Source organism: Cygnus olor, chromosome 3, assembly GCF_009769625.2.
Source record: "Cygnus olor isolate bCygOlo1 chromosome 3, bCygOlo1.pri.v2, whole genome shotgun sequence".
Taxonomy (NCBI): Eukaryota; Metazoa; Chordata; class Aves; order Anseriformes; family Anatidae; genus Cygnus; species Cygnus olor.
This window is the reverse complement of record NC_049171.1, coordinates 26,077,640-26,102,688: the sequence shown is the minus strand read 5'-3', so window position 1 is coordinate 26,102,688 and position 25,049 is coordinate 26,077,640. Positions and strand designations below refer to the sequence as shown.

The 25,049-nt window shown below is 38.8% G+C and overlaps 1 protein-coding gene across 4 annotated transcripts in view; it reads left to right on the top strand.

The window, feature by feature from the left end:
- The first annotated feature begins 2,962 nt into the window (after positions 1-2,962).
- The window catches only part of HMGCLL1 (3-hydroxymethyl-3-methylglutaryl-CoA lyase like 1), an 84,303-nt gene continuing 62,216 nt past the window's right edge, over positions 2,963-25,049 (top strand). For 2 of the 4 annotated variants that reach the window (XM_040552747.1, XM_040552748.1), the window contains exon 1: positions 3,299-3,486. In XM_040552747.1, coding sequence (XP_040408681.1) covers positions 3,382-3,486 — 105 coding nt within the window. In that variant the 5' untranslated portion in view covers positions 3,299-3,381. Of the gene's footprint in view, positions 3,207-3,298; positions 3,487-4,638; positions 4,804-25,049 lie in introns of those variants that run through there. The other 2 variants (XM_040552750.1, XM_040552749.1) reach the window with 2 other exon arrangements.

The following is a 25,049-nucleotide window of genomic DNA, read 5'->3' as shown; positions in this document are numbered from 1 at the left end:
AGTTATCTGCATTTTTCTCCAATAAAACTGAAATGATGAAAGCTTCGCTTTCCTTGAGGTATCATCCACTATTGGTAGCTCAGTTGTTTTTTCTTTAGCCCTCATCTTCTCCGTCAAGGCTGGAGCATATTATGCCTGCAATGCTTGCCAGAACTCTATGGCTTATTTGTTGTTTGAGACTCACCATATGTGTCTTTGATCCCTGCCTAGTAGGCACCTTGGCTGCTTGCCAGTTTGGCACTTATGATTATCAGCGGTATGAATAGCTCCCTTGCTTCTGATTCTGTCCTTCTTGCTGTCATCAAATCACTCTCTAAACAACTTTCTTATTTTCTTTTAGATGCTTGTAAATGATCGACCTATTTTTACCATGCCTCTCTTGGCCAAGGGTTTGTGTCACACTGCAGGAAATCCAACAGTTTGAAGTTTCCACTTCTAATGATCTGGCTGCCAGCTACCTGTGTAATTGCATGGGAACAATAAGCAGTACAGAAACATCTCTTATGGTAATATTTGAAGTTTCTCTGTGTTTTACACAAATGTGCCTTTTCTTCCCATCTGGTAGACTTGGTGGCATTTCTTTGAGAGATTATTTATTTTAGTGAAAAGCATTCCTTTCAATAAACATTTTAAAACCTTTAACCAAAATACAGTGAGCCAATGACAATGATAGATTCAGAGGAGTATCAGAATGATAAATAGTTTTAAGAGACAGATGGAAAGCCAAAAGCCAGTCATGTGCGATTTCTATTCACTATCCTGATGTAGCACTAAACACATCTGAGTCCTTCCATGTGTTCTAGTAAAGTGAAGTTGTTCCAAAATGCCATTGTTGAACAAAAAATATGCAGAATCAAAATAAGGAACAGCACAGGGCATATAAAGGTCCAGACCACGAGAGGCCCATGTGCTCTTACAGCCAGATCTGCCAGAAGTCTCCATTATTCTTCACATGATTTTGCAAAAAATGCTGGTACTACCATTGAAGCTAGACAAGGTTAAGCAGCATATGGTACCATAATTACCTTCAGGTTGACTCATAAAGTAGGGTGCAATAAGTTTTTTTAGCCTCTGCAACTAAAGAACAGCATTAGCATGATTATGCCTGCTTAAGACACACTCTGGTCAGAGCTACTTTCACATTGTGTTGTTCCACGTGACTCTTGTTCAGAAATAACAATTTGCTGTAGTTCTACAGCTTTTAACACAGTGCTTTTTCAATAGATAAATCATCACACCCTTCTCCCAAGAAACAGGGAATTTCAGATGAGTATTGTACTCACACAAGTATGTCTCTTGATTTTGAGGCAACTGCCTACGTATAATTAGAAGCACTCAAAAAATTCAGTGCCGAATTGCCAAGGATGGAAAAAAAAAAAAAAGCAGAAAAAGATTCAGGGAGAATTAGAGGTACAATAGAAAAAAATCCGCACACACACACACAAACACACACACATACAAAACACACACACACACACACACACACACACACAAAAACCACGCACAGAACACCCAACAATGAGAAACTGTTTATTTGGTATTACCTTGTAATGTATCACTGTTATATTTTCCTTCTCTGCTCAACAACACTGGGATTTCAGCTAAAGGTGCTCCTTTTCAGCATACTTGGTGGCAATCTGAGTCTTAAAGCAGATTTGTGTCAGAAAATGTTGACAGGGGACTTAGCATGGCAGAGCACATTGAAGGCTTAAGCCCTACAAGAACAACATTCAAATCTTGCAGTATGTTTGGTTATGCTAATACCAGCAGGGACAGACAAAGGAGCAGGGATATGAGAGGGATTTAATTTGGAGAAGGTAGCAGTTTGATGGCTAAGTATGACTTGCTTATAATGAGTCTTATCATGATGCTAATTTCAGCGGCATTTGTGAGAAAGATGATTAAAGGGAATAAGAAGTTTGATTTCAGTACTGGAGTATCTTGAGAAGAGGCAGGGTCAGGTAGGTTGGAGACACAAGCGTACTCCTTCCTCACATGACTGCACTTTTCATCCTATTTCCAAGTTGCCAAGAAATGCATAGACAATGAAAAAAAATTTACATCGATACAATGTTTTCCTATTCACACCTACCACACCATAAATCAACTGTCTGTCACAGGGACACAAAAGAAAAAGAATTGATTTTATGGCCATATTTTACGGTATATTTTATCCCCAGCTTTACAGGTAACAAGACCCAGAGTCACCACGTAATGGGTAATTAGTGGAATTTTGGACTGTGAAAATATAAGAATTCTGAAGACACATTTTTTTTTTTCCAGAAGAAGAGAGAAAAGAGAGTAACTACGTCAGATCTCAATCAGTAGAGAAACACCTCGTCACTTTCCTGTGGCCAGATTTGAAATTATACTAGAGATGCCCACTAGTGCCATTTCAAAATACATTTAAAAATTGTATTTTAAATATTTCATTTCTTTAGAGCTATGATGATGCTTGAAGGACAAAAACTTCCCAGCCCTTCAAATGCTATCCAGGTTTGGTTTACAATGGGAACAAAAACAGGGAAGGGTTTTGATGTGCAGACGAGCAAGCTCGGAATGCAATACAGCTACAAAAGGCAGTGCTTCAAGTGCATCATGCCTCTCAGTAAAGGATGGAAACAGGGACTTGGCTGTAAATCTGGTAATCTTGCAGAAAATGACAGACGGAAAGGTTTGGTGAAATCAAGAACTCACTGATACCCCAGAAAATGAATCAATCCAGAAACAACTTCCAGTGCATACGGTGTTTCACTTGAGAGTAGCCTGGAAAGTTGGCTGACACACTGAGTGCTGAAGATGACAAAATACAACCTGCTGCTTCTGAGACATGTTAAAACGTGAACAGTATTGCGTTCGCTCCGAGTTTCTGCCACCCAAACCACCGTGCACAGAAAGCCTCGACGAAGACCTGCTGACCCGCGACCGAGTGAGGGTCCAGGTTTTATCCTGGGAGGGCCACGTTTTATCCCAAACGCCTTGCACAGCCCCACGATCCCTCCCAGCAGCCCTGTTCCTTTCCTTGGCCCTGCGGAAAGCAGGCAGAGCCCAGGCTGGGCTCCATTTCCTCAGGCTGCGCGCACTCCCGGGGGGATCGGGTGCCCCCACACTTGCTCCCCGCAGCCTCCCCCGCGGGGTCCCCAAGTCTCCTCAGCGGTTCCCTCCCCGCAACGCCGGGCAGCCGCGGCGCCAGCCGAGCTCCTCAGGTGAGGAGAGGCCGAGGGTGGCGGCTGGCGGCCGGTAGAGGCGGCGGTTGCCGCAGCGGCCGCGGGTGGGGGCGCGGCGGGGGTGCGGGCTCCCGCCCTCCGCCATTCGCAGGCGCCGCTGCTCGGGGCCGGGCCGCAGCCGGCTGCGGTTGACCTTGCGGCCGGCCGCCCCGCCATGGGCACGGTGCCGTCGGCGCTGAAGCACTGCCTCAGCTACCAGCACCTCTTCAAGGAGCAGCCGTGGATCGGGGAGCCGGTCCCCCCGCCGCAGCCCGGGCAGGTACCGCCCCGAGCCTGGGGGTGGGTGAAAGGGTGGGAGGGGGGCGGCCGGGGGCGGCGCGGCGGCCGCCAGGGGGAGGCAGGGGAGCGGCCGCAGTGGCCGGCCGGGCGGGGGTCGCAGCGACTCGCTGGGGGAGACGGGGATAGGGGTGAGGAAGCGTTAAATAGAAAGCCACTCGTGTGTGCCCCCCCCTCTGCCCCCCCCCCGTTATAACCCCCTGTGGGACCAGCGGAGCAGCTGTGACATTGTAGGGTGACCAAGATGTCGGCGAGCCGCGCTATGGTCACTGCTGCCCTGAGCTCGTGTTTCTCAAGCTCGAGTCAAGTTGAGCATCCTGCAGAGCCCCCGAGCTGCTGCCTGCACCCCTGGGCCTTTAAAGCGTGCCCCATAGTGAAGGGGGGCCCCTCTGCTGGAGCACCTCCAGCCCTCCTCCTGCACTGACCTTGGGGTCTGCAGGGCTGCTGCCAAAAGGGTGCGGAGCTGGAGCCGCCAACGCGTCTGGAACAATTTTACCCTCTCGTGGCCCACTGAGCTCCTGGTAGTGGTGGGCTTGTGGAGGGAGAGTAGAGGTAGGGGCTCATCATCCTACGTCACCTCTGAGTAGGTGTGGGGAGTGGTGGAGGTACTGGGGGGTGGAAAAGGACATGGGATGAGGAGACACCTAGGCAGCTGGCCAAACAAACGCCATAGGGCATGACTCTGCTCATCACAGCTTTGGAAGGGAAGAAATGAAGGAAGGGGAAAGCTACCTGTAGTGGAAGAGGCTGGATAAATCTAGAAAGATGTTGAGGGGAGATGTCAATACAAAGTACTCAAAGTAGGAAATTTTGAACATGACATTGTCTTTGCTATAGCAACCCATGTATTGATAAAGCATATTGTGCCTGATCGTTCATTCCAAGTCTAACCCCAGTAATCAGTAACTAATCCAAACAATAAAAAGCACGAGCCAGACCTAGAACAAAATTGCTTTAAAAATCATGTAAAATGCATTTGTTGTTCATTACATCTTTCTTCTGTTTTCCATATGCTTCAGATATACCAAGAGCACATCTTCAATTTTTGTCCACCATCTGGAACTGACATGAAAATACTAGGTAGCAACATAACTTCAGAGGTGGGAAGATCATGCAAAATAAAGTGTTCTCAGTGACATGAAAGCTAGTAACACTGCATTATAATTTTGCTTCAGATGATCTAGGGTTGATATCTCAAAGCTGCTCATGTGGAATACCCAAAGCAATGCTTATGGGAGATGTAGCTAGAAGCTTTGCCAAGCCATAGAAAATACTGTTGTGAGCACAGAACTTTACGTAGGTAAGCTCCATACAACTTCCAGCTATTACAATTCCATGAGTATAGTGTCTATCCAGCAGTGAATTTTGGGGAAAACTTTAGACATAATCCTTCCAACTGTTTCTGTATAAGTGGAAAAATGTTTTCTTCTAACAACAAAACAGAATGAAAGATATATATATATATATATATTTGGCATGAAACAAAGCACAATCCTCTTTATGTGCCCTTGCTACATTTTGGTGCATCATTTTCTTTCAAAAGATGAGAACATTTTGAAAAAGTTCCTTCAAAATATCCTGATTTGCTACTTCATTGCATCAGTCTTTGCCCCCTGTCAAACAAAACACATGAACAGTTTAGGATTATTGTAAAAAATTAGGGGTTTGAAATAAAAAACAAGCATTAGTATCTTCCCAGAAGATCATAGATCAAGAAAAAATGGTTGATTTCTTTATTTTAATGGATACCTGTAAATTCTGTTTCATTTCTGCAGTGCTGTTTAGAGACTATGTTTTCTTTCATTCTCATCACCATTTTTCTTCCTCTGAAGAACCAGAAAAATGTCTTCCTCAAGTGAATGGTAGCAAACGTGAGAATTAGCTCCTCATCCTCCTTGAGCACATTGATGTGACTACAACGTGCACAGTCTACTGAGCCCCCTGTCAAGTTGGTTACTATTAATGTTCAAATATTTGCTTCTGTATCATCTTCGTTTGATTTTTATTAGGTAAATTTGGTAATTTTCTTTACCTTACATGAAAAAATTTCCATTTTTTCTCACATGGATTGTTTCACTGAAACAAAGTGTAAAAGTTTTCTTCATGCTTGAGTGCATTCTGTAGTAATCCTGTTCAAGAAAAAAGATGTTCTTTATGTGATGCAGAAACTATAGTAGCTGAATTGACATCTAGAAAGAGTTTTTTTTTTTTTTAATTTTGTTCAGTGTATGTGAGACAGATTTGTAATCACAATTATGTGGGTACACCAAGAAATAAAATAGGAGAAGATGTAAGAACAGTTTCCAAGGAGAAAGTTAGTGCTTTCATGTCAGATGAAAATACAGAGTTGTTTTTTTTTTATGTTTAAAATTTTCAGGAGTTTTTCAGGATTTTTCTTTAAACACAAAGTAAAAAATACGTATAAATTTGGTTATATACTCTTCTGACTAATTTGTAAAGGTCTTTTAAATCACCTGGAGCAGTATCTGAGGTGAAGTAGTAAGTCCTAGAGTGAGTAGTGGGATACCTTAGTCTTTGTTTTCCCTTAATTTTTCTGTTTCATTCAGATGGTAATTTTGTAGTATTTTTACAACTATATTTCACTTTAAAGCATAGGGTTGCTTGGAGAGCAAAGTTATTGAAAAGGAAAAGTGAAAAGAAAAAGGTAATTGGGCTAAAGGCTAGATAGACAGTAAGTAGAATTTACCAATATCTGTTAATGTAATTTGCTATCATCCGTTTCACTTATATTTAAAATATTCCATATTGCGTAGATAAACTATCACACATTTGACTTAGTCAATGGGACACCACATTCTTGTTGCTTTACATTATTCCATGTTCTTCATTTCTTAATCTTGTTTTCTTCAGAAAAAAATGCTATCATACATTTTATACAAGAGAATCATAGTTTTGGTTCATTTTCTTAGTGTTACGGTGTAAATGTTTTGTTAATAGGTAAGTTTTACTAAGAGCAGTGATAGCTGCTAACACTGTTGAGAACGCTTTTAAGCAACTTCAGGAATACTCTGCTACATGGGAGTTTGTTAAACACATGTATTTATATCAGAACTGCAAAAATGGTCAAGGATCTACTTAGAAATGAGGTGGCAGTGGATTTTGTTGCAGTATTATGGATATTTCCACAGTGACCAAGATTGTTACTGGCAGTGACTCGTGGCGCTTGAATGGAATTTGTAATGTGCTTTGTGTTCTCTTTTGTACAAAAAGCTTGGGCTGAACAGCAGGGAGGAAGGCTGGTGGCTGTTGATCTGCTGCTGCTGGTTGCCCTCTACCTTAGTGGAAGCCTTCTGGCAAGAAGGAGAAATGCTCTGAGAGAACCAATGTTGGTCTCATCCTACAGATGTAATGTTTTATTTTAACATAGGTTAAAATGGAATTTTAATGCATTGGGAATATGCTGAGGAAACAGCATAAGGACACAGCAGGGAAGAACTGGATGGCTGAAGAAGTGGTGTAAAAGACTGGGATGAAATTCAGGACTACAAAATGTTTAGATATTTTGAGACTAATAACACAAACTTCTGCTTTTAACTATAAACCATGAGATTATCAGTTAGAAATGACTGAAGAGAAGAGGCATGGAATACTAACACATCATGGGAGGACTGTGAGCTGCCAATGCAATACAGCTGTTAAAAAAACAAATGAAATCCTAGGATATATCAGATAAGGTATTTCCAATCAAACAGGGCAATGTTAATGCCATTGCAGAAGACTGTTTCTGAGGCTTGTTCAATTTTGGTTAGTCATGATGAAGAAACTGGCTTCCAGCTGGAGCAGCTCAGGTCTTGCACCAATGGAATGGTCAGGAAAATGCAGATGCAATGCTAAATGACTTTGGTTTGTTTGATATCTACTGTTAACACCTAGGGGATGGGCAGGCAGGGAGACAAGAGGGAAGAGCTGCTTAAAGTAGAGGAATATGCTGCCACACACACAAATGCATACTTTGCCTGCATATTAAATACAGAGTCAAAATTCTTAAGAAATTCTTAAAAGCTAAAGAATCAAGTAGGGGCATACTGTAATAACTTTCTTACCAAAGTAACAGGGTGAATGACCTTTATAATGTAGGCATAGAAATAGGGTTATATAGAGTCATAGAATATCTAAGTTGGAAGGGACCCACAAGAATCATCAAGTCCAACTCCTTGGTCCCCAGAGGACCACCCAAAAAATCAGACCATGTGTCTGAGAGTGTTGTCCAAATGCTTCTTGTTCAGGCTCAGTGACGTGCTGCTACCCTGGAGAGCCTGTTCCACTGTCTGACCATCCTCTCCGTAGTCTGTATCTAATTCAGTGCTGCTGCAATTTATACAAAATTATTCACATATACAGGAAAACAATCCTCTTTTAGGTCATCCAAGTCATACTTACACGCATATGCTGCCCGTAAAGTTAATGTGTGGACAGCTGTGTGGTTTACACATCACAGCCACGACAGCAATGATGTGACGTCCATAGTAGCAAAAGTGAGTGGATTCCCAAGAGAGTTTAAAGCTTATATAACAAGGACTATAGGAACAAACATTTAAATGATTTTTGAAATAGAAGCAATTACAAGTCCATTTTTTTATTACATAACATGGCTTACAGTACTTTGGAAAAATAGGATTAGTTAAGGTCAGAATGTCAACTTCAGTGTGAATATTCATCTTCTGTCACTTTGAAACAGTGCATCCTATTCTACTCTGCAAGAGGGTAATGGCTAAATATAGCTAAGTAATAGGCATCTTTCTATGGGACAGTTGTGTTTTAATGTGCAACTGGCTAGGTGTACTGAAAGGTGTGGTATATTAGGAGTATATTAGGATTTATCTGCTTTGGTGAGAGCTGCCTGTATCTACTAAATGCAAAGCAAAAATGAGTGAAAAATAAATCTCTAGTCTGTTGCTCTGCTGGATGTGGTTGTGACTCTAGGAGGCATAAATCTATCTAAATGATGCTGATGTGGACTATGTGATCCTGTAGGATTTTTTTCACAGATTTAGGCTGTTATGTAGGATGCAATACACAGAATTATTAATAGTTCAGTAAGTTATCACTGGAAAGCACAGTGTACATTATTGTCAGTTTTATAACTCCAGAGGAACATAAACTCTTTGCACCAAACGTATAAATACGTATAACAATGGACAAAAGCTGAGGTCCTCTAAATTACATACCTATCTTGTGTTTCAGTGCCTAGGTCACAATTATTTTTAATTACCAAATTATTTTTAGTGACCCAGACCTAAAACACACTGATTCTATGATTCAGATCATAGAATCATAGAATGGTTTGGGTTGGAAGGGACCTTAAAGATCACCCAGTTCCAACCCCCCTGCCATGGGCAGGGACACCTCCCACCAGATTGCTCAAAGCCTCATCCAAAGCCTGGCCTTGAACACCTCCAGGGATGGAACATTCTCTCATCTCCACACTGCCTCACAGTGTTGGATCAAGAGGTAGATGGAATTGTCTTACTTTTGCAGTTTTAATGTGGTAGTTTGGATTTTGCAATATACAATCATGTTTTTAACCATATGGTAGAAACCTCTCAAATTTACTTTTAAAGTAATTCAAGAATAATGTGATGAAAACTACAGGCCATTCAACAAGCTTATGTGTATTTGTCTTTACTACATTTTGTGTTCAACAGTTGATTCTTGATTGAAATTACAGCATAAAAAATGAGGTGTCTGGTATTATGCTACCTGCATAAAAGGCATGTCTGTTTTATTTGAATCTTTAAGCTACGCCTCCAACTGACTGATTTGAAACATACTACATTTTGTGTTCTTTTATCTCCATGCAATTATGTATTCCAGGAACAAATTCACATTTGCAGGTTCTTCTTAAATAACCACTTAGGTTATTTTAATTTTTTATTTAGCCTGTTTAGTTTAAGAATTACAAAAATTTTCTGTCAAAGATACTGCAAACATTATGACAAATACAGTATACAATAAATAGATCGTAATTTCCTTTCAGGTTGTTTCAATACATTGAAAATTGCATAGCAAGTGTATTTTCAAGTGTGAAAAACGAAACTAGAGGTCCTGACCTTTATATTACAGAATTCTTGTTGCCTGATTTTTTAGAAGGATGACATCTTTTAAAGATACTTAAAGAATTCAATATAGGGAAGGCATTTTAATTGCAAGGGGCAAATATCTTGCATTCTTTTTTGTTCTTCTCTCTCTGTGCTTTTACCCACTGTTCTTACCTCTTTCTGTGTTTTCATATAGAACTTCCAAAGTATTCTGACTTAACATTGTCTTTCCTGTACTTTGAATAACTGATCACTAAAAGACTTTGAAATTCCAGCCCTGCAGATTCCTGTACATATAGAGACCTTGTCAATACAGAACTCAGTAGATAGATCTTTTTCTTGACTAATACATCCCAAGAATGAGACTTTTTTCTTTTGTTGCACATTCCCATGCATTCCCAAGCATCATTTACTTGCTTAATGGTGATAAGATGCAAAGCATACAATGCTATTCAAGCAATAAATATAAATACGAGAATAAAGTAAAAATGATTACTAAAAATAGAGAGCAATTTAGAGTTAAATTATCAACTATAAAGTACATATCAGAATGCTATATCATTTGTTGATGACTTTTGAGATGGTAAATAACATCTGACACATGCTGATACTGAAGGTAGTAAATAAAAAACACAACACATTCCCACTGCATTTAACAGGAGTAGAGAGAGTTCATTGCTGAATTCTTTCCAAAATTTCCTTTGAAGTCAAGAGGAATTTCTCCTTTAGAAGACAGAGTTGGTAGACTCATCTCGATTTTTTTTTTCAGCCAGATATTCTTCATGCTGTGGTATAGCAGCTCAAGAATATTGGTGGGTAAAGAGTGCAAAATCTGAAAAGGCTAAGTAGTCAGTTTTCTAAAGGTGCCAAACAGGATGTTAGACATTAAAAGGATGATAATAAAGGGTAGGTTTGACCCAAGTGGGGTCACTGACTTTTTTTTTCTTTGTGCCATTGGATCGTGAATAGTGGAAAGATAACAGAAACCTTTTAGTTGATACAGATTTATGCTGTATGGGGATTATTATGTGGGTTTAGAACTTCATAATGTAGCTGGAAATGTTGTAAAGGATTTTACAGATCTTGCACTACAAATTTGGGAATTAAAAAAATACACAGGAAATTTCTACTCAGCCCCTACATCTGTTTTTTGGTGAGATCCTGTTTTTGACTTGTCCCACCTCCACCTTCGTCAAAGACTACATATGGGCACAGTGATATTCATTTCCTCACTTGCCAGCTCAAGGAGAGAGATTAATTTCAGACACCCCATGTGTCAAGTCATCATTCTAGAATTCATACAACTTGAGATCATTCTTCTTAATTCATTTTCTACTTGCCTTGGCTGGGGATGAGTCTAAGTGACTTGCCTAAGCTCAAGTAGATTCAAATTTATTTCCTACTGAAATAAATGGGAATGTTATCATTAGCTCAGGTTTTAATCTTAGTAACACTTTAATTTACAAGTTGTGTCTCTTCTCGTTTCATAGTTACTCTAGTTTGGGTAAGAAAATCTCAAAAGTTGCCTTATCGGACTACTTATAAGAACGACCAGTTGGTCATAGAAGCTTTTCTAGAGCAAAATATTCACTGTTCCTAACTAATCAGATTTTGAATCTTTGAAATGTTTGATGAGGTGACTAATAAATAGTAGTAACAGTAGTCTCTTTGGTGGCTTGGATCAACAAATTGTTTTTTCTCCCTTAGAGTTGGCTTAAAGGTGGAATGCAGTTATATTTATTTGCTCTCAGTTTTAATGCTTTTTTTGTTTCAGAGTAAGAAGGTTGCAGCATCTGGAATGAAAGATTGACTTGTTTATGAAAGTGTGTGCTTGAATTGCAGTTTCCATGTGAATATCATGCAGGGAGAAACCAGTGCAGTGTAGGTAGTGTCCAGAGATAAAGCTGAAATAAGTTTTTGTCACCCTCTGCACTTTCGCAGCATAAATATTTGAGGTATTTAACTAAGGCGATGATTCTCTGAAATTTTAGGAATTGAAGGTTATTGATATCCTTTGATGTGTGTCAAATGTGGAAGGAGTTATGTTAAAAGAAACTGTGGGGGACTTCAGAGAAGTAGTTATTTAATACTTCAGGCTGTGTTGAATTCTCTTCTATTGTTTAGCTCCCTCATTCATTTAACAAAGATGAACTATTTGCTTTAACATTCTTCTTTTTCCCCACATGTATATTTAAAAAGATACATGAAGTATGAAAAAGAAAATGTATATTAAAGATGGTGTGTGGTATTGTGAACTTGCTGGGGAATGTGTACCACAACATGTGCTAGTACACATCACAATGCATATGTGGACCTTGATGCACTCACTACACAATCAAGGACCACACACTCAATTATTTGTGAAAAGTAAGGCTCATCAACTAACTGATCTTCGGAAAATACTGGAACAGAAAAATACTATTTTTAAGAATGAGAAAGAAAAGCTGCCAGACACAAATTCATAGGGGAAGGTTCCCTTTGGCTATCTAAGCCATCTATCTTCTATCACATGGAAGAACTCAGCAGGATATTGAACTCTTAGAAAAGTTGCTTTATTGGCTGATTTGGAATTTCTGAGATAAGAGCATGTAATATGAAACCTATAGCTCCATGATCAAAATCAGGCTTTCAAACTGTGATAAATACCAGTAAAGCTAATGCAGCATTTTAGCTTTTCAGCAAAGGAGAAATATTTTATGGCTGCTGTATTAGTGGTTTACACTTGTATAGACCTCCTGGGGCAGAAATGTCAAAGCGGTGTGCAAACTTGAAAACTAAGTGGTGGAGTTGAGATAAATGTTTTTTTTTAAACTTTCTAATGGGTTGGTAGGGATGTAAGTTGTAATGAACAAAGAGTTTATTAAATATGAGTTTATGAATCAGATACGGACTTTATTTTTCTGACTTTCTGATCTTTTAATCAATCTCTCACTCCAGAGGAGTCAGAAAACTGATAAATGCATGATTTATATTTCAGGACAGTGCTTTCAGGGATAATTTTAAGAGTTGCTTTTTTAAACATAGGGTTTTAGAGTTGCAAGTAACCAACGTTCCAGACTTTCACTGGGTTAAGCATAATAGACAGTGAAGACTTTGATCGTTATTTGGAACAAAACTAGAATGTGAAGAAGAAGCTGCAGGTGATAAGGTAATTATACTTTCTGTCAGAACATTGCTGTAGCTAATACTATTTCTTATTAAAGATAATTCCCTTGTTAAACAGATTGATCTTGTGGTTTAGTGTAAATGAATGAAATTTACTCTGATTGTTATGTTTCATTTGAATTTATTATTTGGATTAAATATACTTAAAAGAGTGCTCCTCAACAGATCTTAAGACAAAAAAAAAAAAAATTATTACAAGCAAAACTTGCTAAATGTTGCATCGGTGAAAAGCTGTGCTGGGTATGCTGGGTAGACGTTTCTTCTCTGGCTGTTTGTTTTTTTTTTTTTTTTTTTTTTTTTGTCCACAGATGTTAGCTGTTTTGTATGGGAATAAAGGTGTTAGTTTATGAGTTTCTTGGAAAAAAAAAGTTTAAAGGCTCTGAATGCATGAGATGTGGACTGAAGCGCCAGAGGACATTGGTGGAATGTTAGGTGAAACCCATAGGGAAATAATTCAACAGCAGCATCTGGAAAGGAACTGTATGTGGCTTTAGGGTTTACTTTTAATGCAAGTAGTTAAGATGAGATTAAATAGAGGTGTTAGTATGTGAGAAATGGGGGAACAAGCTAAGTGATGAAGGTACATCATGTGGAACACTGGGATTAGGAGGAAGATTTAACTGAATCCATAGCTGATCACAGCTGAATTTTTAAAAGCTTGGAAACATAATTGGAGTTGAACTATATGTTGGCTTCATATAAAGCAAAACAGCTTACATGAAGAATTTATTGGGAAAGACAAGAGAGAGGATAGGCAAGCTGCTTGACCCTTTTGCCTGAATGGTATGAAGAAGATGGAAAGTCTAGCTACTAAGCCAGCTGGTTGTTGGCTACATGGAGAGGAATCTACTGGTGACTGAGAATTGTCTCATGTCTCCCTATCATTTTTTTTTTTATTCAGTTGCCTAAGCATAGTTGTCTACTGCTGTTTGAGCTGCCTCGGGGTAACTGAGATAGCTCAGAGGTTTGACAGATATCGAACAGGATTTAGGGGAGACCCATGCCCTCCGTAGTTGCAGCTGGAAGTCAAGTGGGATGCATCTCAATTGGTGTATGCAATTAACCAACTGAATTGGGCCCTTACTGCTCAGCTGTTATGTCATATTCTTTTGGCCATTGCTGACAGTACTGAGAAATGGGTTGCCTCAGCTGGCCATGCTTCCTTGATGCTCTGTAATATCTTACTTGTACTCCACCTCCTCAAACAGGCCACAGGTTGTGTCCTACATGCTGTGTTTCAGGAACCTTAAGACAGTACATGTTAATTAAATTTATTAAGATTCGTAGCACACCTGTAGGCATCAGTGTGTAGATATCTTGCTCACATGTCTTAAGTTCCAATTCATTTATACCACTAAGGACATGCGAGGACATTTTGGGCTTAGTGAGTGGTACTGCTGGATTGCCATTTTTACCCTAATTATTATTATCTTATCATCAGAGTTTAGAACAATCCTTTGGTCAAGATTATGTGTCGTAGCAAAAAGAAAGTACAGCTAATGATGACACAATATATTTTAAAAAGTTTTTACACTTATTTAACACTAACCTACTGGTCTTGTTATCAGTTTTACAGCCATGACAACCATTATTCTTTCAAAATAGTCTGAAGGGATATGATCCCGTTCTGTTTTTCTCTTTGTCATAGTTTCTCCTGTACCAGTCCAGTCTCTTCTGCTCCCCTATTTTCAGGGTTACATGATTTAGAACATGTTAAAATCTTACTGCGTTATTTCATGAAACAAAGCAGAAATTTAACAAGTTCAGAGGAAGCCTCAAATATGTCTATTTTTACTGTGACATACCATTATAATATGTGTACTTTGTAATGAGCTTATAAAATTGATAAAATATTAAAATGTTTATTTAAAAGTAAGGAAGTGTCTCTGTCTTTTTCTGAATTTTAAATAAGGAAATTTTTCAGTATCTTTAATTGTTATCAGTTAAATGGGCAGAAATTGATATTTTAAAAATATGCTTACATTTTACTGATTCTGTTGCAAAAATGGAACATTTTTATAACATTCAGAATGGTGTAGCATTCAAGATACTATAATTTCCTTCCTACTATTGGGAAATTATTATGGTAACACTTTACAGATAACACATAACAGATGTTATTTTTCTAAACGGCTTTATAAATTTCAAATTCTCCTGAAGTACGAGTTACCAACCATGGCTAAGTAAATAACCATTAAACTACTGCCATTTTTATCAGTGCCTTTTGGGGAGAGAGCTACGGAAAAAGTAGAGGTGGGCCAGCTGTACTTGAATTAAAAATTTCCTTGATCTTTTAGGCATTGGCTTTGGACACAGAAGGTGATTTTGATGACAATAATAATTGAGGATAGTTGATTTGCTTCCAACTTTTTACTTGAGTTCTTAAGGATCTATGTATAATTCACTTTTATTGACAATGAGGTATTCAAAGAGCATATCTGATAGGGTGGATGGGCTGGCTTGTCACAGTATTCATTTTTTCTCCATTGATATCCCGAAGCATTATAAGGGCAAATTACTTTCACATGTTGGTCTTGTAGGGATGATCATGCCTCTGCTTTTTCAATGTGTGTGGAAAAACACCACTCTTTCAGCCTTCTGGAATTCTGTCTTCAGTCTTGCCTGTAAAACACCATACACACCATAATACTATTACCATAAATAATAGTAAAGGAAAGTGTGGGAGGTTTTGGCTCCAGTGTCATCAGTGTGCTGTTGATCTCAGTTCTCTGTATCCTTTTCATCCAACCCAGATGGCAAAGTATAATAGCTTTTCCAGACTTTGACCAAGATAGGGATATGGATGAAAGTGAGTTGGCTGCAAATCAACTTGGTTAATGGAGAAATGCTGCTTGTTAGCCAAGGGAAGCATTTAGGGAAATAGAAAAAGGTAATGTATACACCATGCCCTGAAAATACATTTTTAATTTTTTGCTGAAGTGACCAGCAGTCTTGGGATCTTACTAACAACAGAGGCCTATAGTACCATTTATTATTTATGATTCCATTGTAATGCAAGTTTATCTATTGTTGTCTATGCCTCTGCTACCACCTGACTCTAGTAAAACTCTCCTTCAACATTATTTTGCAACTTATACAAAGTCAGGCATCTGTGTGACTACAGCATGTCTGTCTGCTTTTAGGATGTATGAACTGTTAGCTGTGATTGACACATATTCAAATCTCTGTGATAACACATGCTCTCCATTTGTAGAAAACAGCAACAATTCATTTTTTATTTTTATTTATTTTTGATAAAACGGCAATCCAAGTTGTCAGTGATAATTCAGTGATAACTCATCAGGGAGACTGTTACTTTACAGACATAGTCTAATTTTTTTTTGTTGTGTCATGTTATGAAGAATTTTATGTAATATACATGCATCATGAGTATTAGAGAAGGGATTTCAAAGACTTTGAACAGGTTTTGGACTTGATTTTTATCCTTCTGAGTATCTGTCCTGTAATGCTACTACTTTTTTCATAGCATCCAACATTGTGGATACCCCATCCCTGGAGGTGTTCAAGACCAGGTTGGACGAGGCCTGAGCAACCTGATCTAGTGGGTGGTGTACCTGCCCATGGCAGGGAGGCAGAAATAGGTGATCTTTAAGGTCCCATCCAAACTGAGCCAAATTCTATGATTCAGCATCATGGCAGGGAGTGGGATGTGGCTTGCAGTTGCCTTTAGAACTGGCTGCTGCATATGCTGGACACTGAGTACACGGTTCCTGAAATTTCATATTTGAAGGGCTGTCAGAGCAGCAGCTTCAGTAAGCTGCATCTGCCTGTGGAATTTTCTGATCCACTGAAGCTTGCATTCAACAAACTTTAAACCATGACCACCAGAAACACTTGTGTGCCCCTCTGCTGACATTGTCAATGGCTATCCTTGTCAGAATAGCGATCATGTAGCAAGGACTGTCATGATTTAATCACAATTTAAAATAAGTAGCATTATGCAGTTCAAATGTTCACATTCTTATCTTCTCTTACTAAGGGGAAAGGCTTCCAGGGGTCTGTAACTGTCTTCACATCATGATCATTTTAATACATATTTTCCAGTATACTTTCACTGGCTTTCTTTAAACTCCTTCAGAAATCAAAATATGTGAAGAAAAGTAAGATTCTAAAACAGTAAAATATGTAAATTGGTAATAAATCTAGAATGTTTATATGTCTATATTTCCACTAAATATTTATTTCTTATATTTGAAGTAATACTAGCAGTTGCATTTTAGGTAATAATAATCTTTAAGTATGTTTCTTCATAAGTGTTTACATTTTGAATAGGTGGTTTTAATAGGTTTTGCTCTTTACAATTATGTAAGTTAGGAAATGTAGCTTTTATTTGTTTTCTGTCCAGCACAGCCATTACTATGTACATGAGACATAACCACCAGTTAAATTGTATTGTGTAATTTTGCTGTACCTGGCTTTGCATGGTTTTGGGGGTTGGAAGCAATATATGGAAAGTTTTAAAGCAAGGACTTCATCAGAAATGAATCCAAATAATTTTAGCAATTCATTGTTTTATGTACTGCTACTGCAAAAAACACATGCCCGGTGTAGGAGTTCAGCGTACCTCTTCAAATTGGAAGAAATATAGTTACATTCTATGTATGCTTCAAATAATGGAGAGATTGAGAAGAAAATCCAGTTTATGAAGAAACTGAGATGATCATAACAAAATAGAGGATAATTTTGTTGCAAGATCAGTGTGGTAGCCTGTGCAATTTTTTTAACTAACAGAAGTAGTTTCAGAATACATTCCAAATGCACAATATAACAGAAAAACAATGAGGTGATTTTAAGCCTGTTTATTACTTCTGAACTTGGCACTTCCTCACAAGAGGGGAAAATGTGAAATAGCCTAAGAAAGAATGTCAGTTTAATCTTTGATGTAGTATGAAGAGTATGACAGAAAAGAACTTTCCACCTTTCGTGTATTAAAAAATGCATTAATAAATTAGAACTTATTCTTACGTTTTTGCAATAAATGTGTAAGTAGACACTGCCAAATAGTATTCAAATGTATGACAAGACTTTCAATCAAACAAGAAGGAAGGAGTCAGGGTTTTCATTTGTGTATTCATAGTTCAAGTCAAGTTCACTTGAATTAGTAGGCAAAGTATTTGTTGGAGGCAGCTGCAGGTTTAGTTTGCATCTCTTAGCACCTAAACACATCCAGTGAAAGCAAAAGGGCAACTCCAAATCATAGAAAACAATATTCAGCAGGTGTTTCACACAAAGTATGTGAGAGTTGACCTTTTCTGGTCTAGCACAAATGAAAATAGTCTGAGAGGTGAGGAATTCCTTCTCTTATTCCCTCTGTTTGACTCCTGCAAACAGAGATTATCTTGATTTATTAACACTGTAGCTCTTTTGGAAAATATGCTATTTTGTGTTTGGCTTGAAAGAAATGTCCTTTCATACAGAAAGGAGTTGCTTATTTATTTGATCTGCTAATATTAGAGATCTCGTTACATTTTGCTAAGAGCTAGGAGACAGCAGGCTGGGAAATCGGCTTGCACTCTTATTAATACTCTCGTGATTCTCCTAGCAGAAAGTTCGTTAACACAACTGAGAATTGTGCCTCAGTTTTCTCTTCTATGAGTGTGGTTGTTTTTGTGTGTCATATGGAGCTTTTTTACTGTTGGAAGTTTGCTGTATTTTTCATGTAAGAGGCCTCTGCTTTTATGTAGAGCCTAGTTTGTTGCTTGGACAGAACACTGTCCTTTGAGATGACTCTCATAGCATCTGATAGCTGTACTCTCCAGTGCGTAAGGTGATGATACAGGAGGCTCAGGGAGAGTTAATGCACAAACACCACTTTTAAGGAATAGCTCACAACTGCTGCTGCCCTAATCTGGAGCATATGACCTCCATAAGTAGAGCTTCTGCTTGCAGTGACGGCCATGAACACTTGCTAACCTTTCTGTGGAGGTGCAATTGATAGAAAGGGACAAAGAGAGGGAGAAACGGCTTGCATTCTGCTCCCAGCATGTGATCACTCGGAGTAAAAAAGTGCTCAAAGGTTTCATATCTGAACTGGATAGTTCAGATATTGCAGTGAATTCTGGAATGAGAAGATTTTGTCAGTCTGACCGTAAGGGAGCAGCGAGGTCCAGCAGCTTACTAAAGGAGGGGAGCCTTGGGTGGCCATTGTGCTGACAAAGCAGTGGGGTCACCAACCAGACAGGGCCCAGCCCCACAGTAGCAAAGTGTGATGAGCAGGGCAGACCCCAAGATGGTAATTATGTTCAACCAGGAGTCCAGATCATTGGGCAAGTTTGTGGTGATGAGAGAAGTCCCAAGTTTCAGTTGTGAGTGCAAGTCAGTGAGTCAGGGTCAGGATTAGGTCCAGTGATGGTAATCAGGGTCAGCCACACAGCCCAGTGACCACGGTGCAGGTCAATAGTGATGACAGAAGTCCAAGATAAAGCTGGAAAGTTAGTCCATGTAGGTCAAGGTCTGGATCAGTGAGAATGGTATCAGAGGAGTTAACTTCAAAACAAGAGGCAAGAGTTCAGTTCAGTTGCTTCTAATGAGTAACTTGAGCAGAAGAATAGAAACCATGCCAGTTGCTCCAAAGAGATGCTCAGAAACAGGAATTAGAATCCTCATTTGGACTGATGCTTAAATATCCGTATGGTACATGTTTAATTTCATATACCTGGAAGATTGGTGATGTGTGAGGTCTCACAGAATTAGAGAGTGGTTGAGGTTGGAAGGGACCTCTGGAGGTCATCTGGTCCAACCCCTCTACTCAAGCAGGGCCACCCAGAGCGGGGTGCTGAGGACTGTGTCCAGCTTCTGGAGATCTCCAAGGTGGGAGACTATAACCTCTCTGGGCAACCTGTGCTAGTGCTTGGTCACCATCACAGTAAAAAAGTTTTGTGATGTTCAGATGTGACAGTTAACTTTATGTGCATTGCTTCTCATCCTGTCATTTGGCACTGCTGGGATGATCTTCATCTTGCTTTGGGTATTTATATACATCTCAGTTGCTGAGAATATTTTGGATTGAAATGGTCTGTTACGAGGAGTAATGTTACTTCCTCTCTTCTCTGTATTTGACTGTATTCTGAATTTTCGGTGAGGAAGAGTTAAGAGGCAGAGATGAAATGCAGCAGGTTAGGTTAGGAACCATGTCAGCAAAGAAGGGTGAAAACCTAATTTACAGTGAGGAAGAGAATACATTGCCTGCTGAGCTCTTGTAGGAGTTCAAAAGAAGTTTCTCCAAGTTTTCTTGATAACTCATTAGATGATGTATAGTTATTTGAGGCAGATGTCTGCTTGAAATTAAGACACCTGAATTAAGACGTATGTTGGTATCTATAGCAGCTGAAGTTCCTGTGACAGCCAGTGGAGATCTGGGACAGGACTTAGCTGCTTAAACAGGTGCCTAGTGCCACTCTACACCTAGAGTATATGGGACATCCTTACGGGACCAGGATATCTGTAGTAAAATGTGCAGGAGACCTGTTCCTTCTAGAATGGCATTCAGTCTCTGAGTGGTTATATAAGCCTGGCAATAGAGACTGTCAGCCACTAGAAGTCTACTATAGGATGAGCTGAATCATTTTTTATCTCCATCAACTGTATTAAATAAAGCTTGTTCAACTGCAGGGGGTATTTAGACATCTGGCATGCCTTTAGACATCCACATGGAAGCAACAATTCAGAAGCCCAGTTCAATTGCCATTTCAGATGCTCTGCAGTGTATAGACATCTTGACAGGTTTGGAACAGGACCTTACTAAGTGGGTGAAATGTGCCCTTCCTGAATATGGAGGCCAGAACGCTTAAGTTGTCAAGATTGACTCTAGGTACATGTATGTAGACAACATGAGTGAGCTGAGGTTTCTTCAGCTTGACATGAATACTCCTCTTCAACTTTGACTTGCGTAGATCCGATCCGATCCGATCCGATCCGATCCGATCCTATCCTATCCTATCCTATCCTATCCTATCCTATCCTATCCTATCCTATCCTATCCTATCCTATCCTATCCCTTTCAGAAATCCTTTAGGATAGGATAGTAATAAATAGATTATGTTTTGCTTTTTAAAATTTGTGACCATATGTCCATGAGTAGTGTAGTTAGTGTGACTTGAACTGTCTAGTTTTCTGTGAGAATATTATTCTTAACAGTGCAACATTTTTCATGAACTCCAGAGCATTCCCTGTTAATGTCATTTGTTATCTTTTGAACTGTCAGTTCTTGAAAATTCTGCTCACTTGATAGAATTCTTTTTATGAAAGATTAATTATCTAAACAAAAGGAACATTTTTTTTCATATTATTTGTTAGTTAATATTATCTGCATTTAATTACCTTCTATTAACTATTACAGTCCTCTTTACAAACCGGATTAAATCAAAGAACTGGCCTCTCCGACAGCATGAGCATTTCTAGTTTGGCTGAATTCCCCTGTCTTTAAAATTACATTTCTTTTGTTCTTGTATGAATGACTTGTATTTGGTTGTAAACAGCCTTGCAACAATGTAACAAGTGTACTAGCAGATTATATTAGAATTTTATAATCAGTGGAAATGACAGTAGAAATGTTAAAGCTATCACTTTGCAATAGTGAATTCCCAGTCAGTTCAGATAAGTTGCTGATACATCTAAATCACTGCTCTTTCATGAGCTCTCACAAGCCCTCTAATAAAAGTTATAAGCACGTTCAAATTACATTTGAAGAGGTGGACTAATATAGGCTGTAGGTAAGCTTACTACCCAGTACAAGAGAGACATGGACATACTGGATGGGGTGCAGCAAAAGGCCATGGAGATAATTAACAGATAGGAGCATCTGTCATATGAGGAGAGGTTGAAAGAGCTGCAATTGTTTAGCCTGGAGAAAGGAAGGCTCAGGGTGGTCTTATCAATGTGTGTAAACTACCCGATGGGGTGAAGTCAGGCTCTGCTCTGTGATGGGACAGGAGGCAGTGGGCACAAACTGAAGTGTAATGAATTCCATTTAAAAATCAGAAAAATGTTCTGTAGTATGATGGTGGTCAAATGCTGTTACATGTTGCCCAGGGAAGAGGTGGACTCTCTGTCCTTGGAGATACTTAAGACCTGACTGGACATAGTCATGGGCAACCTGCTTCAGTTGACACTGCTCTTATTGGTGCAGGGTGGGGGTGTTGTTGGTTAGATTGGACTACAGGATATATAGAGGACCCCTCTGTCCTCAACAATTCTTTGATTTGCTCCAGGTAAGTTAACTCTGCATACAACTCTGCGTAACAGAATGAAATTCTGTAATGAATTACTTGGATTTTGTATTTTGCTGCTCTTCAGTTGATTGAATTCTTTACTGAAGAAGGCAGTCCAAAACTATTTCTATTCATTAAGAGGCATAGTGCTGTTATTTCTCCAACATCCCTAAGATTAGGTTTATCATTTCATTTTCTTTTTTCTTTTCTTCTCTCTTTTTTTTTTTTTTTTACTTTTTCTTGAAAGCATGTTATTGACTCATTCAGTTCATTGTCCAGTTTAATATCCTAGTACTTCTCTACAGAAGTGTTTAATCAGGTACTGTCCATCTTCTTCCCAAGTATCACTTATTTTTTGGTCAAAATTGTCAAACTGGAGAAATAAACGTGATAGAATTTATAAAGGACAGACATAAAACAATTCTTTTAATTAGCCAGTATTAGGTATGATAATAATAATCAAAAGTGTCATATTATGTATTGCTTTTATTGAAATGCATTGTATTTGAGCAGGGGGTTGGACTGGATGACATTCAGAGGTCCCTTCCAACCTCAACCATTCTGTGATTCTGTATTTATTTCTCCAGTATGTGAATAGAATTTGAACTTCTAGTCTTGTTGTCTAAACCATTTGTAACTGTTTTGACTGGTCAAGTCAGCAGAGTATGGCAGATGTGCTAGGATGGATCCTGTGTTTATCCTTGCTGAGGGGTATTCACCAGGTGTGTCCCATTGTTTTCTGAATATCTGTATATATTCTTTATATCTCATGGGTGAATCTCCTCCCTTTTCCCCCTAGTTAACTTGGGAATGAATATCTTTTATATGTCTTCCTGTAGTGTGAACTATATAAATAAGTTTCTGTAATATCGCTTTAATCATTATTTGATTTGTAGTAAGATTTTTATTTCTTCCTGTTTATTTCCTCAGTGTCTTGTAAAGTTTAGAAGATTGACCATTGTTTTCTTTGTTCTTCTTCCAGCAATTGTACTTCTTATCTCAGAGCCTTTTCCCAGTTTTGGGGTATTTGTCCATGTCACTGCACATGTATAGATGGAGTTATGATGACACCTCCCTGCTGATTCTTGTTTAAAACCACTCTCCTGGGCAATTTTTTTTTTTTCCAAAACGGACCTACCTTTGCTCAGTTGTCCTCTGTGGCAGAACACCACCTTGTGGAAAAGGAAAGCAGAGCTTTATCTTGGTTAGAAAGACTGAAAAGAACCAAACCTCCAGATTAGTCACCCTTATTTTTGGGTCGTTTTAGTTTTGATCAGCTCTGGATGATATCTGCCAATGCTATTAATTGCCATATAGATGAGCTGTGTGGAATGAAAGTCAGAAGGCTGAACGAACCTCAGCGCCTTTACTAGAAGTTCTGAAGCAGTTACAGGGCTTAAAAAAGTGTGTTTATTTAATTTGATTACATTTATGGTTATGTAAAGAAGATTATACTGCTCTAATTAAGGGTTACTAGGACTTCTATTTATAACTCAGGGAAAATGTTTCCATACAGAAATTTGGCATACAGTGTCTCAAGCTGAATAGTATGGCTTTCCTTTTTCTATTTCTTTTTTCCCCCCCCTTTTTTTTAAGACTCTTTGGCTGCATTTTGTTTTGAGGGAGGCATTTTTTGTGGTTTTATATGCTTTTTGTTCTCCCTTGGCAAGTCTAGATACATGGAAAAAACAAATTTTCCAGGCTCTTAGTCTTTTATGTCAACTATTTCCTTTTTGATATTTCAAACATTGTACTTTGGTAGTCATTACTTTTTAACAGAGCCAGTATATAATTCAATGAACAGTCACCTCTAAGTATCTGCCATAACTACTTTTTATACTTCATTACATGACAATACTTCATTTAATATAATTAAGTATTATATTTCTAAAACCAAACCGGTTTGCCTGACATGCTTGGTGTTTAACATAAATACTTGTATATTTCTGTAGGGTTCACCTTTTTTTTTGGATTCTCTTCATATACAAGAACTATTTAATGCCTTACTTGAATGTATCAAAGTTTTCTGTCTCCTTGTTGGTTCTGAAAATCCTTCCCTTCTACCCGTGGGAATGGTGCACATTTAAAGCCCTCCAGTTAGAGTTAGGGTGACTCAGTGCCTCAATTCAGGAAGCTCAAGTCCTGGTTAAGGTCTAATGCCATTCAGATAGTAAACCCGAAGTGTTTAAACTCTGAAGAAGCTCTTAAAGACTTCAGTCTGTTCTGTGGATTTGATGTTTGCCTTGTGAATGCAGATGGCATTGAGCCTGGCACAGAAAGTGACTGGTGGCTCCTGTCACTTCTTCAGCTGCGTTTTAAGTTACGTCCAAACATTCTGTGACACTGATCAGAAGACTTAGCAAGAAAGTGGGGAGTCTCCTTTCCTGAGACCATTGCCAAGTGTGTAACTCCATCTTCTTGGAAGAATGTCCTAAAGGCTTGGTTACTGAGTACTCACAGGACAGCTGAGACAAAGGTGAAGAGGTACTCCCTTCCTCCTCTGATTCAGCTTTGGCTACAGAGTGTGAAAAATGCTAGAGTCACTTAGCAGAAGATGGAACATGTAGTCATTTAGTCCCTGATTTATTTCTGAGTTTTATTCAATGATTATGTACTGTAAAATGCATAAATATGACACAGGGGACTGAATCTAAGTATTTGCATCCCTTTTACTTGCTTGTTATCTGAGCTTCAACAATACAACACGAAAGAAATTAATTCGTTAAGCAGGGGAGAAGGATGATGGGAGGAGGAATTGTGAGATGAGTAAGAAGCTGGCTGATGAAGAAATAAGCGAGAATATTGAAAGCAGATTTATCAGACCAAAGGGACATTGCTGGTGGAAATCCTCAGGTCTTTTTTTGTAAAGGTTTTCTTCAATAACACCAAACCAAATTTATTGAAATAATACATCCTTCTGTTAAAATAAGGCGATCACGTCAGTCCAAATGTTCTGATTGTGAAATATCAGGGTGGTAAGATCTACTGATGACAGAAAGATGGGAGGCATTGTCAGTACTGTACTGGATGCCACACAGGAGGAAACGAGTGACCTTGAAAAAAGGAACAGTAGAGTACAGTAGATTAAATCA